Raw genomic sequence first — 16,376 nt, 5'->3', positions numbered from 1 at the left:
TACAAACTTATGATTAATCGACGACGGGCGAATAGATACTGCATACGTACGTTATCCTGCGAATGTCAATTTTCGTTCCAGATAAAGGTAAATAAGATCGTACGAACTGTTCATTTCTTGAATTTTCGACAATATTTCTAATGTAGACATGATTACGCGCGGAGTATACGCGAAATTTACACTTTACGCGTGGGATTAAATCTTAGGAAACCGTTGTACTTTACATACTATAGCAAGGTAAATAACTGTAGCAAAATATCATTCAAAATAACGGAAATTCGTCTGTTTCGTAAAGGCGCGAAGTAAGAAGGGCTGGCTTTCCAATAAACGTTGGAAGTAATAAGAATTGGGTTTGTAACAGGTACAGGAGAAAAATCATTCTCAAGAGAGTAAGGCGAGAAAGAAAAAGGCGCTGCTGTTGAGACAGATGTTGGATACATTTGTTACGGTTAATACCTGTAACTAGGTATAAGAAAGTTGGCAACTCACACGCTGGCTTATCACACGCTGCGTTACCGGTCGACGGCCGACTATATACTTTTCGTTTCTTGCAGAGGCCTGTTATCTATCAAAGCTAGCTGACAATTCTATCTGGTGCAAGTAACTTTTTCAAGACGAGTGCCAACACGTTCGAATATGTGTGTGTGTGTGTGTGTGTGTGTGTGCATTTGCGGTACACCTATACGTACGTACCAGATGTCGAATCGCTCGTTGTTAACGCAGTGCCCGAGAATCGTAATAAAAATGAAAATAAAAGTAAGACGGAAAATAAGACGACAGCCGCTGTAGAAAAAAAAAAGTGAAACGAGATGGTCTCGCTGGAACACAGTAGCAGGCGAAGAAAACGGTTTGCGAGGAAAGAAATGACAGCGGCGTCAGAGCGCCGACGCGAGGCGTCGAAGCGGCCGACGCCGCGTCGTAGACGCCGATTGTTCGCCAGTGCACGTTCGCCTTGAACACAGAGCGTATCGGGTGTTACATCGTCGACGCGGAAAAATACATTTCGTTCGGCTGTACACGATGTTGTCACCAGCGTGAGTGCGTCAACGAAGCAGAACCGTGTATCCGTCGGGATTACTATGCGACCTGCTGCGCGTCACTCTCGTAAATATACATATCTGTACCTACCTGTACCTACAATCGGTTATCTTTTGTAATCGACGTAACACGCGTCCTCGCGACGTTCGATTTGCCCTTGCTCGTATTTCGTGGATCGCGAGTCGATTGACGAGCTAGAACACGCGGCCACATCTCGTGAGCCTTGTATCGTTTCTTTGGTTTTTCTTTTTTTTTTTTTTTTTTTTTTAAACAAATTTCACTCGACAAACGGGGAGTCTCGATGGAGCATCGACGGCAAGCTCAACGATTCTGTTACCGATCATTTAGCCCGACATTGTTTCCGCGGCATTGACAATGTTCGAAAAAGTATCCTGCGAATGTAAAGCGTGAAATCATTGGGGAATGCACAACACCAGCGAACAGGTTCGGAGGGTTGCCAACAACTTGGCGAATATTTCATCCCGGTCTGCTCCCGGACGTGTTTGTTTCCATAATGTATGTACGTCGCGATTCTTGTTACTGTGGATGCATCCGTCGGGAAATACAACCTCGAGAACGCGTACTGTTCTCCGACGCGTACGTGGTACACGGCGCGCGTTAAAAGTATTCTCGCGTTTAATGCGACTTAGCGAAATTCGAGAGTGTTGCATTCGTGCATGCGGCAATGCGGTTCCTCCGAGCTTCTTGCTAGGTCGCCCTTTTACTCTCGTAATTCAATCGCGCGAATCGCGACAAGACGGAATCTCTCGTTCGTGAACATTCGCTGGCGTTCGATGTTGGAGGTAATTTCGTGGTTGCGCGTTGCACCAGCACGGGATTTTGTCGATCCCTCGGGAATGTTCCAAGTTACTCACGATCTTCTCAGATCCGGGAGGAAGATCTTCCGACCATGGAAATAACGGAACGCAGCTACCAATTACTAACCAATTTATGAACGATTACGCGAGGATTTTCCTCTCGTTTCCCCTCGTTTCGCGCGTCTCCTTTATTTGTTATTTCGGTTACATCGTTTACGGTATGCAGAGTTCTGCAGAGTTAACGCGTTCGCTGACAAACATAGCGACAAACGATCGCGCGAAATGTAATGCAAATATTTCCAGTGTTTGGAATCGCGCGCCAATCGTGTGTAATCGAAAGGCTTGCCCGACATGCTCCGTTTTTTTCAGTTCGCCACCAATTACGTCGTAATGCGTAACGCGTAGTTAGAGAAGAACGTTATCTAGGATCTGGAAGCGAGTGTCTTTCACGCTGACTCAAAGAAATCCGTGACGTGGACGAGACCGGCGTCGGTGATTGTATTCTACCTCGCGAGGAAGCGGATCGGTAACTCGGTCCTCGCGTAAAAAGCACAGAAGTTTGCTCGTCGACGAGAACATGCGTGTGGGCGCGCGTTTGACGAGCCGCAGCTGAGATGCACGTCGTGGCGAATCGTTTCGCGATGAACTGATCTCGCGATTCGACGGACGATACGCGCGTTTCCGGGTTTGTGTCCGTGATCGTGCGTGACCGCAGAGGACACAGAGGAGGTGGACGAGACACAAGATAAAGAACACGAGGAGAAGAAAGCGGCGGAGGAGTGAAAAATGAGGGCCTCGTTACTGTTGCTGGGGGGCATCGTGGTATTCTCACTCGCGGTCGCGAGGGCACTCTCTTGCGTATGCTCGCCATTCGAGTGTGATATTCTCACCGACGACGATTGTCCCGGAGGCCTCACCTGGGACCCCTGCAGGTAAGCCACGCGCCAGTTTCGCTCTCTCTCTCTCTCTCTCTCTCTCTCTCTCTCTCGTTTGCACTCTCAGCTAACTCTCAGGAATCTAGCCGTGCAATTTCTTGTCCAAACGAGCCCATTGACACGATCCCAGCGAACATAGTGCATTATAATACAGGCATTGTACGTGGCATTATAAGTAATTCTCTCCGCGGTACAGCGGAGGCTCTAAGTTTAAGGCATCGACAACCAGACTAGATTTTCGGCTAAAGTCGACAACCGTCGAATATACAATCGACATACATACATACATACATACATACATAAGCACATATTGTATATGAGAAGTCAGACTGAATTTCTTCATTTCGTTGTACATACACAGATATACAAGATTAATATTCAGTTCTCAAGGAACAAGTGATTTACTTTCATAACTTCATTAATCTTGAGCGATGATAAATTCCAACGTAAATTTACTGTGCTTCCAAATTTATGGAGGATGTTCCGTAAAAAGGTAAAAATAATACTAGAATATCCAGCAGCGAAAACTTCATAAATGTTTCATTAAAAAAGTTATGACAAAAATGTGAAACGCAGAGGTACATATACTTATGCATGCATTTCGAAATGTCGTTTGCATTTATGAATGGAAAATTGATATCAATGTGCTATTGAATTTATTGTAGATTAAATTTCATCGTGGTTATGCGAATGATTAATTCATCTCGCGTAGATGTTTCTCTATTGTGAACTTTTACTTTCAACGTCCGCCATAAGTAGAACAAAGGTACAGTAACAGAATCGCAAAGACAGTGAGCGTATATTACGTCGATATTGTGTCTTGTTTCATCCTACATTAAACCAACAATAAGAAAAAAAAAAGAGTATTAACGTCGCATTACACATTTTTATCATAACTTTTTAACGAAGCATTCATGAACTTTTTGCCACGTGATATTTTAATTTTATTTTTATCCATAGAACACAAAACTCTCAAGCATCTCTGGATGTCTTATACACGTTCGTAATACTCTTTCTTACGTGAAAGTATTTCGCGCTTCGTTTGCTCTCTTTGAAGTGATACTAAATATCAGACGACAATCCGTACCAAGGGAGAGATTAAGATCAAACTTCCAAATCTTTGTTGTTCCGAGTTTCCTGTCAATTTGTCACCACCAAAGACAATTGGTTTGTCACCACCAGGACAAAACTTTAATACTCGACCAATATTACTCGCTGTGTCAAGAGAGATTACTGTACAATAATGCAGTTTCCTCGAAATTTGTCCTGAATAAATCCTTGGAATTTATTTATTCATCGGATTAACTCTTCCCATGTTTCTTTTTTGTTTTGGTTTGTAACATCTTTTGCATCTTGTCTCTTCACCTTTTCACTATCGTTGCCAACAATTTTTTTCCAACAGACACTACCTGTGGAGAGAGAGTCAAAAGTGGTTATACATCTAACAAAAATGAGTATAACAGATTTATGGAGTTACCGAAAGTATACTGAAACTGAGACAGTTATGTGATAGTGTGTAATATTTATGCCATATGGAGAGACGTATAAAGACAAAAAAACTTGTAAATCGAACGAGACAAAGATAATATAAAATGTAGAAATTAGTTTAGCACCTTTTTTACATATTTGTTCGTTTTGCTTTTGGTTTATTCCAATAGCATTGCTCTTTAGATCATTTGGTATCGCAGAACAAGTTCTTCTTGCAATTGAGCTTGATTTAATAATTGTTCAAGTTCTCCGAATTTTCAATTTCCAAATTTTTATGCCGAGACGTTCTTCGTCGGGCATATCTAAATAATCCACACCATCTATAACCGTATAAATGTGACGATTTTTACTTTGCAATTTCAACATTGAATATCATAGTTGGCAGTGGTTAAGTTGAAAAATTAATTTTGAACAGAATATTTAGATAACTTAAAGTCGAATCAATCGAATTAATCTACGGAACATTCCAAGTTCATTAATTTCCCACTACAATCTCCGGATTTCTTGAAGTAATGGAAAATTTCTAGAGACATATTTGCGACAAATTTCGTGCCTTTCAGATGTATTTATATTCATATTAATCGTTTAACTCTCCTTGCATGTCGCGCACGGCAGGTTGCTAGCGTCGTTAATCACATCCATCAACCAAAAACCAATATTTGGCTCTTTTCATTCTTCTTGCAAACAGCATTCGACATTTCCTCGCGTCTGTCGTATATCCATCGGGGAGGGGGAGGATCCGCCGTGCAATTAAAATCCACAATAAAACAGAGACTCGGGTTCCTTTCCCCGAGGCTCTTTGTCGCGCAGCATTCTTTGTCAGGTGAATTTTATTCCGGTATTAGCGGTACGCTGGTGAAAAATAGGGTTTGATAGAGCGAAACTTGAATATTCAAACTTAGGGTGGGGGTGAACAAAAGCGTCAGTCATTGAAATTTCATGCGCATCGATCGACCGTATTGATCGCTCTTTCTTCGTTTTTTTTATTTTTTTTTTTTTTCACTGTGAATGTGAAAAAAAAAAAAACGTCTTTCAATTCTGACAGTGAATCAATTAAACCATTCCGTGGATCGATCCATAAATATTTCTTTGCCGAAATTCGATGCAAACCAAAGACACCTGAATCGCGCGTGTTCCACTGCAATTCGATTGAAATTTTCTCTTTCACTTGATTTCCAGAATTTGCGATTGAAAGGGATTTGATCGACGTTCCTTTCGTGTCGTGACGTTTAATGTAGAATTTGTAGGGAAAAGCAAAAGGTATATAAAAATTCTGTGAAATTCACAATCGTGACGATCGCAAAATTCAAAAAGGAACCTTTTATAGAAACAAAGGCAGATACTGACAAGGGTTAATGCTCGAGCAAATGTGTTTTAACAATCGTTCAAATATCTCGGCTAAATTGTTTGCCTAAATTCTTTTAGGTATTACTGTACGCTCGTAGAAAGACAAGCGAAACCCAATTAAAAGACGATTCCACGAGTTAACGACGCGTCTCCCGTTCGTCGAATCGAAAACTCGAGAGATAAAATTAGGGGTTGATATCTTCTCCATTATCTCGGTCGTTTTGAATTTGATACGCGTAGCCAACGTTTATCACGACCAGCTCTTCCAGGTAGGAACTATGTACGTACGTAGTAGGTACTAGGTCGGGACGGGACGCGATGGCTCGAATCGTGCTCGAAAATGTAAACGGAAGGGTAACGCAGCGAGTAAACGAGTGATTTCAAGGAGAAATAACATTTTACGATCGTCGAGAACTCTCCGTCGGGGCGAAAGTGAAATCGACGATATTTCAGTCGATATTCGGTGGCTTCTTGGCAAATTACTCGCGGTATCGATACCTGGCTTCGATTACCTTCTCACTCCGCTACTTACTCCATTGAAATCTTCCTTTTCAAACGGATGATTTATGGACAGTTCCACTCGGCGAATGAAAATCGTTTTCGGCAACAGCGTTTTCGCGTTAAAGGTAAAATATGACACGAGACCTGCGTGGCTGTAGCCGAGAGCAACAACGTTGCTACTGATTCGTAACGAGCCGTGCATTAATCCATTTCGTGACGTCGAGATCAATTAAGGGTCTTGCGATAAACGGGATTTGCAATACACGTGGCTGAAGCATTCTGAAGTTGTTTAATTAAATTACAAACAACGCCGGGATGATGGTAAACTGTACAATCATTCTCGCGTAGCGATCACTGATAACTGTTGTCACGTTTATTATCCTCGAGTGTGAGATCCTCTGGATGTTCCAATTGCGAAACACGTTTGTTTCAGACCACCGAATTTCTTCAGTTAAATTTCGTTTTCTGGCGATAGTGTTGAGAACGAGCAAACTGGACGTCACATTAGAAGCGCCATTTGTACGATGATTTTTGGGTTTTTTCTTTTCTTTACGAAGGAACCGAATGTTTTTCCATCGTACTGTGGGAATTTTGGTGTGAAAGGATTGTTTATTTAAGAATTTTGTTTAACAGCGATTGTAAGATGAAGATTAATTAACACTATTTTCTCTTAATCTCTACGTTTACACTCTAAACTCGCTACTCGCTCACTCAAGACTCGCAACTGTACTCACTGAACGCTCGAAACTCTCTGACTCTTTTCTTTCTCATCTGCACGAAACATCCCTCGTTTCCCAGGTCCCAGGCCTGACTTTCGCTACAGCACGTGGCACGCTACTCGAGATAATATTTGGCAACAATTGTTGGACACTGAAGAAAGTTCATTTCCCAGAATTTGCTCATCACACAGTACTCTCCAGTGAATGGACATCGATCTCACCGATACCGAGTTCCAACAGACGCGAGTTCCCAGCTGTGAAGCAAAGAACCACTCCGACAGATCAGATCAATTCGCGTGGCACGAACGATTCAATTGCGTTTACTTTAATCGTAGCTCGTCTAACGAAATCGCGGGGAAACGCTTCGGTAGCATTTACAAGCGAGACGCGAAGAGAACGCTGCATTTCCTCGCAACGTTCAGCGAGTCTCGATTTCGAAAAGCTTGTTTCACGATACGATACGATGCTGTTGTGTTCACCGTACGAACGCGCGTGTTGCAACGTTTCGACGTTGAAAGACGGGGTGGTTGTTAAAAGCCCGTTGTTGTTTTTATTCCGCCTGTTTACGCTTTACGACGTTTGAGGATGTGTATCAGCGCGCAAAATGTTAACGTTACGTCAGCGGTCCGATTGTTTTGCCTCCCGCAGATTGCAAGTGAGAGTCGAAACATCTCCGAGATGAAATTACACGAACAAGAAAGAAAGGACAGCGAGGAGATCCCGTGGCGGAGAGTATTTTTCATCAAGTGTTTGTGTCGCGGTAGTAAATACTTCATCACGAGGTAAACCGGATGTAGGCGAATCTTGTTTTGTATTATGCCGGTTATAAAGCGCGTGACGGCAGGGAAAATTGTTTCACAGAGAAAGAGAGAGAGAGAGAGGACGAGAGGGAGAAACGCAATATAAAAGAATTGATTGCCCTCGATTCAACAACGAGACCGAGTAATAAAACTGCTACTCGTAGACATTTTCTGTACAAGGCACAGCAATCCTTGCTTCCTATCCATTATTTTTTCCTCTATACTTTCTGCTCCCTTCTAACTGACAAGAAAAGTTCGACGATTGGAAAATTAAGAGAAAGAGACAAAAAAAAAAAAAGAAAAGAATTTGAAACTTTGCATGAATGTGGTTCATATTCGCACGCACATGTAGTTCATGTTCACACTGTGATGGCAACATAATGAGACAATTTCGTCTTCTTCCTACGGTGGAAATCTTTCAACCTCTCCAAAGAGATCTTGGCCTTTCATTTTTATATTTCGTGTTTAAACAACACTTGCGCAAGACTTCAAATTTTGTACGATTTGCGCAAACTTCTCTTTACCAGGTTAAGTACATACAATTTCTGGAAAGGAATAGATTTTTCCGCATATTTCCCAGACTCCCGCTGGAAAACCGTAGAATTATTGCAGATTTGCTTTTTTTCTTTTTCTTTTTCTTTTCGAAATCATTGACAAGTTAATCACTTGCCCGATATATATTTCACTTTAACGTTGCGATGCATGCTGGCGATTATCTATTATTTAGGTTTGACATTTTTCAGAAGCGATCTAAGGTAACATGCTTCAGCCATAAATATCATAATTCCCGATCTGACATATCATGTGTGTGAGTTCGCCTTGGCAATCGTTTTCACATGACAGACAGAAAAAAAAAAAGAAAAAAAATAGCATTTTATAAAAATTAAAGATCATTTTAATTTTGTGAAAAATATTGTAAACATGTGTTGACAAAATTTTGTGAAAAGTATTGTAAACATATGTTATTTACCATTTTCGAGAAAAATGCTGAACAAAAATAACGCGAACATAACAGATTCGGTGTCAATCGAATATGCTAATCAAATTGATTTGTCTCCCAAAGTAGCTTTAAAAATCCTCCAATTCTTCTTTATTATTCTTATTTTTATTATTTCGCTACTTTATCGTACGTTGCATTACATTATTTACATTCCTAGAATCCCTCATGACTTATGAATTACTTCCTTTCTCTAATGGGTCAGATTCCAAGTAAACGATCAAATCAGTTCCATCAAACTTTCGAACATCCTCCGTGATTTTTTTCCCCCATTTTCTCGACGTTATTCGGTACAACAAATTGAATTTCGCTTATCTACGATTGTTGCGTTACACGTTGTTGAATTTGTTTTCCTCGGAGGACGCGCGATATCCACGCCCCACGCGGCGAATCGATTTTCATTTCGACAGATTTTCATTTCGTTTTATAAACTCGCGGCGATCGTTTCTCCGTTATTTTCATATTAATGCGCTGACGAATCAGGGAAGGGGAACTCGGAGAAGAATTGATAGATCATTTCGCGCCAAGACTCACGCGAACGACGGTAATTGTTTTCAGATGCTGCAAGGTGTGCGCTCGCGTCGAGGGAGAGCCGTGCGGTGGACTGTTCGGTTTCTCCGGAAGTTGCGCCGACGGCTTACAATGCGTCATCAAAAATTTGCTGCCCAACACCCGGGAGGTGGACGAAGGAGTCTGCACGAGTAAGTGGAATTCTGACTTTTATTCTCGTATTTATCGCCTGTCTCTCGTTTTTTGCCAACCTTTGCTTTGGTCCCTTGGCGTCGAATTGACACAATCGGGGAGGAGAAAGAAAGAAAGAAAAAAAAAAAGACTTGCGCAATGAAAGGACAAATATATTCTTTTATGCAAAATTGAATCGTACAGATGTTCAATCTCGTGTCCGACCTTGTTTAACTTTAACTTTTAACTTGTTGAACGTTGCAACAATTTATTTTCGATTTTCACTTGTCGCCATTGTGCTCGTAACTACGGATGCTTATGCTCACCTTCAAATTGCATATAAAATTGTTATAAAATAATTATAATAACGCGGATTATCCGTTCATTTGGCAAGTACATGGAAAGTATTCTGTTCAGTGGCCGAAATGAATCTCTAAACTTCATTCCTATAATTCAGAAAAATGTGAACTATCTGCTCTACTTTCAAATTTTAAAATATATAAAATAGAGTTTCAACTGCGCTTACGTGCGCTTACGCAGAATAATAAAACGTGTCAAATTGACATACGAGGGACAGATGAAAGTCAACGAGTTTGCAATCCATTAATTTTTAACGTTGAAAGAAAAAAAAAAAAAGCAAGAAAGAAAGAGAGAAGAACGATCAATGGCAACGTGACTGCAAAGGAAGAATAATGGTGCGTAAATTTATGGACCGATTTAAATCTCTTTGCGAGTCGATTTTTAGGGTCGCGGTGATTAATAACCGGTGTGTGGCCGGTTCGTGTAACTTTTGCCAATCGATTTTTATCGCAGCTCGTGGCTGCGTGCAGTACGTCTGTTAAATTTGATATATTCGATAACAGAAGATAAACAAACTCTTAATTAATGCTTTTAATTAATCCGCCTTAGCTCGAAATCAGACAATTTTTAAAATACATTTTTTGTGCAAAACTTATTCTCATTGCAATAATACCAACACGTTTCTTGCACACACGTCGCTTGTGGCAATAATATATTCCCTGATTTTATTTTATTCCCGAAGAATATCAAAACACATCTCTCATCCTCATGTTTCGGGAATCGCTGTAACTTCAAAATTAACAGATAAATTGGTACCTTGGCAAAACATTTTGTTTCAAAATCCCTATCTCTCTCTTTAAATATTTGAAATTCGCGAGTGTCGATAGACTGTCTCTGTGACTGATCGTACGCACGCCTATCGATAATTTGACGATAGTTTCTCGATACTTTGGTAAAACGATCGTGTCATCAGAGAGTTTTCACTCGACTACAAGGGCTACAAAAAATAATGTACGCACATAACAGTCCCTGTCGTATACCAAATTGCATATAGTTCATTTTATCCTCCACTATTTTTTCGTTTCGTTCGCGATTTGCTACGAATGAAACAATTCGCGTGTTTTTTTTTTTTTTTTTTTCTTTTCGTAAAAGAACTCGATATATTTCGACCGATAATTTGGACAAAAGTCAAAGTTTTTGATATACAGCGTTTATTAACATAGAATTTCACTGTTAAGGCGAAAGTATCTTTTCCATAGTTCTTCGTAGCGTTTCCTGAATAACATTCTACGACGAGACATCTCGTTCATAGCACCTCGCTATGATTGATATATTTATTGAACAAGTACAATATATATAGTGTTAATGATGCACAGTTTCAATCTCTGGAAAAATAATATCTTCCACTATTTTTTAAACTTTTGTAAGAAGCAATAAGCAATCTTTATGTGAATTATTCTAACGATTGTCAATTCAGGACTCAGGAATTTGTCTTCAGAAGTCTCTCCTTCTGAAATTCTTTTGTTTTTCTTACGTCGTTGTTGCAGCTTTCACTCTAAGCGTCTGTTCAGGTATTATACCATTACATTACAAATGACGAGGAAGGGGGAAGTCCGAACTGTTAGCTAGATTTAAGCACGATGTTCCTTCAGAATGCACAAGTGCACAAGATCCAGTGATGCTTTCCAAAGTAATTAATTAAAAACATAATAAATATATATCGCGAGATCGTCAACCGAGGAGAAAAAGAGGCACTCGTTTGCTAATCGCGTTGAAATGACGTTAACGAGGACAACCTTTTGCGGTCGTGATTATCGACACTCGGGATGGTAATAATAGTATTTTACCACGGGCACGTAACGGTGTCTGGGAAAATTGTACAAACATATTGTTTCTGTATGTGGTGGCGGTTTTTAAAAAAATCCGGCGGAACGATGTAAAAATAACGAGATATTAATTGAAATACATCAGTCATAGATTCAAAAATAATCTATATATTACATAGAATATATATGTTTTATAGAAATAATCTGTATATTATATAATCTATATTATTAATTTGAGTGATATATCATATGATATTATCACATTATCATATAATGTTATTAATATAAAATATTATTATTAATATTATTATTAATAATAATATTAATATTATTATCATATAATATTATTTGAGTGATATATAATATTAATTGAAATACTTCAGTCATAGATTCAAAAATAATCTATATATTACAAAGATTATATAGTATATATATGTTTTATAGAAATAATCTGTATATTATATAATCTATATTATTAATTTGAGTGATGTATTGTATGATAATATTAATATTATCATATAATATTGTTTGAGTGATAATATTATATAATCTATATTATTATTTGAGTGATATGTAATATTAATTGAAATACTTCAGTCATAGATTCAAAAATAATCTATATATTACAAAGATTATATAGTATATATATATGTTTTATAGAAATAATCTGTATATTATTAATTTGAGTGATGTATTGTATGATAATATTAATATTATCATATAATATTATTTGAGTGATATATAATATTAAAATACTTCAGTCAGAAGTAGAATCAAAAATAATCTATAACAGATAAAAATGATAGATAATATTGATTGGTGTAAATGAGAAAAGAATCATTGAAGGTGAATATTCAATAGTCGGTTTGAAACTTTCGAACGAATGAAAATGTATTTCTAACCAAATTTTAGAAATATATACATATCATGAACATGGAACTTGCATATTTCTTGCCCTAGTTTCAATTCAGCTGATCATTTGGGCCAAATTATTACAGAAAATAGAGAGGGTTAACGAGAGGTAGAAAAATATAAAGGTTACTGACAATAGAGAAATATAAAAATATAAAGGTATAAAGAATTATAAAAGAATTGCACTGTTGAAATATTTATAAACTGTGGAATCTCTAAAAGTCGAATGATCGTTCCATTCCCAAAGTGTCTCTATTTTATTTTCAAATTTCGATTAACATACGTCTAATGATGCAGTAAAGTATATTTACCATTGATACACATTTCATCATTATCATCCTAAAGAAAGTATGGTATTTCGTAAATGAATTTAGGGACAATCGAGTAGTTACAAAAGCTGGTCTAAATTAAAGAAAGAGAGAAAAAACAAACGAAGACGAGTAATTGTAATTCCTTAACGCAGCAACGAATTCAGTAATGAAAAGAAAGAAAGGAACGCAGAAGCGATGGTACGGACACGATCTTGCAGAGTCAATTGATACCTGGTCGATTCGTCTTAAGCTTTTCAAAGGAACGAGCTTTTCTTTTGCAAGTTTTATAAACGCTTTGCACTCTCGGCACCCGTTCGCGACGAGCAGCAATCTCTTCACCGATTCGACGAGATGGTGCACGACGGTGATTTCGAATAAAATTACAAACGATATTTCGTTCGAATTTTTTCTACGTTTCCCGGGAAAGGTGTTTTCCTCGCCTCCGACTCTTGGTTAAATCGCGTCTCATCTGTTTGCCAATTGACGATCGTGCGCACCTGCAACCGATACGTGAGCTTTGTCTCGTTGTTCTCCGTGCAACTCGGCCAACTTTGGCTGTATCTCTTTGCCGCCCCTCGCCGCGACTTCACCCTTTATTTCTTCTTTGAGCCCCGGTCCCTTCGTTCGAACTTCTTAACTTTCGACTTTGAACAGAGTCGAGCCGTGACGGTGGAGGGAGATACGAGAGGGAGAGACAGCCCCAGCCGCGAATTTAATTGAACAATTTTTCCGCTGCGAGGTCTACGTTGTTATTACTTTGTCCCTGGTAGAGGCGGAGAACAACTGCGATGATAAAAGAAACTTTTTGATAGAAATGAAAAAAAAAAAAGAGAAAAAAATAGGGGGAAGGTAAACGAAAAAGCTTGGATTTTGTTGGAAAAGAGAAACGGGAAACCCGTCGTCGGGTTTAAAAATCTTGAGAGAAAGGAGACGAGAGAAAGGATTTCGGACGTTCAAAGTTATACTGTTGCAAGATATATACGTTAGAGTCGTGATACGTACGTACTATCTGTTTTCCTTAGTCACGTTTTACTGTGAATTCTTTCTTTCGAATATAGTATGTATGTAATTGCTGTATAATGCGCAACGCGACTATTATTTACAGTTGTTCACGAAAGTATTCAAATTTATATATTGTACAAAATAAAATATAACGTAAATATATAATTTGTAGTATTATAAATTAACTTTATTATGATGTTATTATAAATTTATTTATATTATATATAGTAATTTAAATTACAATTGTAATAAGTAATTTAAATAGTAATTTAAAATATAATAATTTAAATTATTATATATATATATATATATATAATTTAAATTATTATATATATATATAATTTAAATTATTATATTTTAAATTACTATTTAAATTACTTATTATAATTATATTTTAAATTATAATACTTATTATTTAACAATACTTATTATTTAACTTATAATTTAAATTATTATATTTTAAATTACTATTTAAATTACTTATTATAATTATATTTTAAATTATAATACTTATTAATTATAATTTAAATTACTATATATAATATAAATAAATTTATACATATATATATGTGTTATAAAATATTTTAAAATTTTATTAACACTTTAAATATATTAAGAAATCAATCTAAAGATATATATATATATATATATACAAGTTACAAGATATTTATTAGAAACATATACCTAGCAAAAAATTAGTGTATAGCATGAAGCTTGTATAATAAGTGTTAAATATGACCCTACTAATGGATAATATAATGGATAATTGATCGTTTAAAGAATTTTGTTTCTTTCTGCGAAATTTACGTGCAGGTTACGAATTTGTGCGGGTAAATCAATCAAAAAGCAGCAGCAAAATTTGTTTCATTTAAAATTCCATTTTCAAGAAGATTGAATTTGAAACTCTGTCATGCGTTTCAATTGCATTTTACCAATAATGTTGTGAACTCTGGAATTAAATCTTAAATGGAAAAAAAAACTTTATTCTACATTTTTCACTTTTCTTCTGCACGTAGAATAATTAACTCGCTACTCTGTAATCAAGAATCCAGCAAATTGATCTCCAAATTCGATTTCCTCGTAAACGAAGCCTCGAACGACAAAATTTCATTCCTTCTTTTCGACTTGATGGAAACATTGTGACCTTTTTGTGTAGCACACGCGATATATTCATAAAAAAAGATTCTTATTCGAGTAAAGAACGACATCGAGCCATTTTCGCGTGTGACATTATAAAAAGAACTGGTGTACCGATATATCCAACAAAAAGGAATCGTGGACATTTCGATCGATGAACATAATCACCTGCGCCTTTAATATGTAAATATCGGCCATCTTTTATTTGCAGTCGTTGCATACGTTAAGTCTTGTATACATTGAACCACGGAGACTGTGGTTTTCACACCTTTTGTGTGTCTCCGGGGTGGGGAGAAACGCGACGCGGTCGTTTGTAAGTAAAATCAGAGATTTTCAATTTCGTAGTGTTTCATAATTGGAAACCCTCTCGTTGGAGGAGTCTCTCTCTCGGTTGGTAGGTGGTGAAAGAAAATAAAGGAGCCGGCTCCGCTCGAAATCTCTTTCCCCTTTTCGATCGAACCGCTCTTCAGATTCGAGATCCAACGGCACTCCGACCGGCGCTTCGATACTAATTACTCGCACCATCTTCCCGTTATTATCTTAAAATGACAGGTAATTGAATTACCTTGATTGAATTCCCTCGCTTTGAGAATCACGACTACCTGCCTCTTTCCCAGATACGTGAAACGTACCTGATCGGGCAAATTAGCGCTGAGAAAGTGCAGTCTGAAGGGTTTGATTCACGTCTTTTCAACGTCAAACGCTTTGTTTTGTTGTCTAGCCCTATATTTCTCTAACACGTCCTTATTTTCCTTCTCTATCATTTTCTATCGATGTCAGACATCGTCTTGCTTTCGACACGTTTGACGAAATTTCATACGAATTTTACTAAAATATTACGCGTATCATACACGAATATTTAATTCTTGATATTAAAATAATAGGTTTTCATTTTATTTTAATATCAAGGCAATAGATCTTTATTTTACAAATGTAAAATAAAATTACAATGTGAGATTATAGATTTCTATTTGCAATTCAATTAATAGATTAATATTTGTAATTTAATTCCCACAAAATACTATAGTGCAAAGTATCTGTATATTGCTCTAACATGTCCTTTTTTCCTTTTCTATCATTTTCTATCGATGTCAGATCTCGTCTTGCTTCTGACACGTTTGACGAAATTTCATACGAAATTTATACTTTAATTTTACTAAAATATTACGCGTATCATACACGAATATTTAATTCTTGATATTAAAATAATAGGTTTTCATTTTATTTTAATATCAAGGCAATAGATCTTTATTTTACAAATGTAAAATAAAATTACAATGTGAGATTATAGATTTCTATTTGCAATTCAATTAATAGATTAATATTTGTAATTTAATTCCCACAAAATACTATATTGCAAAGTACCTTTATATTGCTCTAACATGTCCTTTTTTCCTTTTCTATCATTTTCTATCGATGTCAGATCTCGTCTTGCTTTTGACACGTTTGACGAAATTTCGTACGAAATTTATACTTTAATTTTACTAAAATATTACGCGTATCATACACGAATATTTAATTCTTGATATTAAAATAATAGGTTTTCATTTTATTTTAATATCAA

At 37.1% G+C, this 16,376-nt stretch overlaps 1 protein-coding gene across 1 annotated transcript in view; it reads left to right on the top strand.

The window, feature by feature from the left end:
• Positions 1–930: 930 nt before the first annotated feature.
• LOC122529423 (insulin-like growth factor-binding protein 7) overlaps positions 931–16,376 on the top strand; it is a 63,599-nt gene continuing 48,153 nt past the window's right edge. The window contains exons 1-3 of the mRNA XM_043655560.1: positions 931–1,104; positions 2,226–2,788; positions 9,202–9,344. Coding sequence (XP_043511495.1) covers positions 2,643–2,788; positions 9,202–9,344 — 289 coding nt within the window. The 5' untranslated portion in view covers positions 931–1,104; positions 2,226–2,642. The remainder of the gene's footprint in view (positions 1,105–2,225; positions 2,789–9,201; positions 9,345–16,376) is intronic.

Source organism: Frieseomelitta varia, unplaced genomic scaffold (assembly GCF_011392965.1).
Source record: "Frieseomelitta varia isolate USP_RPSP 00005682 unplaced genomic scaffold, Fvar_1.2 scaffold_285, whole genome shotgun sequence".
NCBI classification, from domain to species: Eukaryota; Metazoa; Arthropoda; class Insecta; order Hymenoptera; family Apidae; genus Frieseomelitta; species Frieseomelitta varia.
Note: the sequence above shows the minus strand (reverse complement) of the source record. Positions and strands in the feature narration are given on the sequence as shown.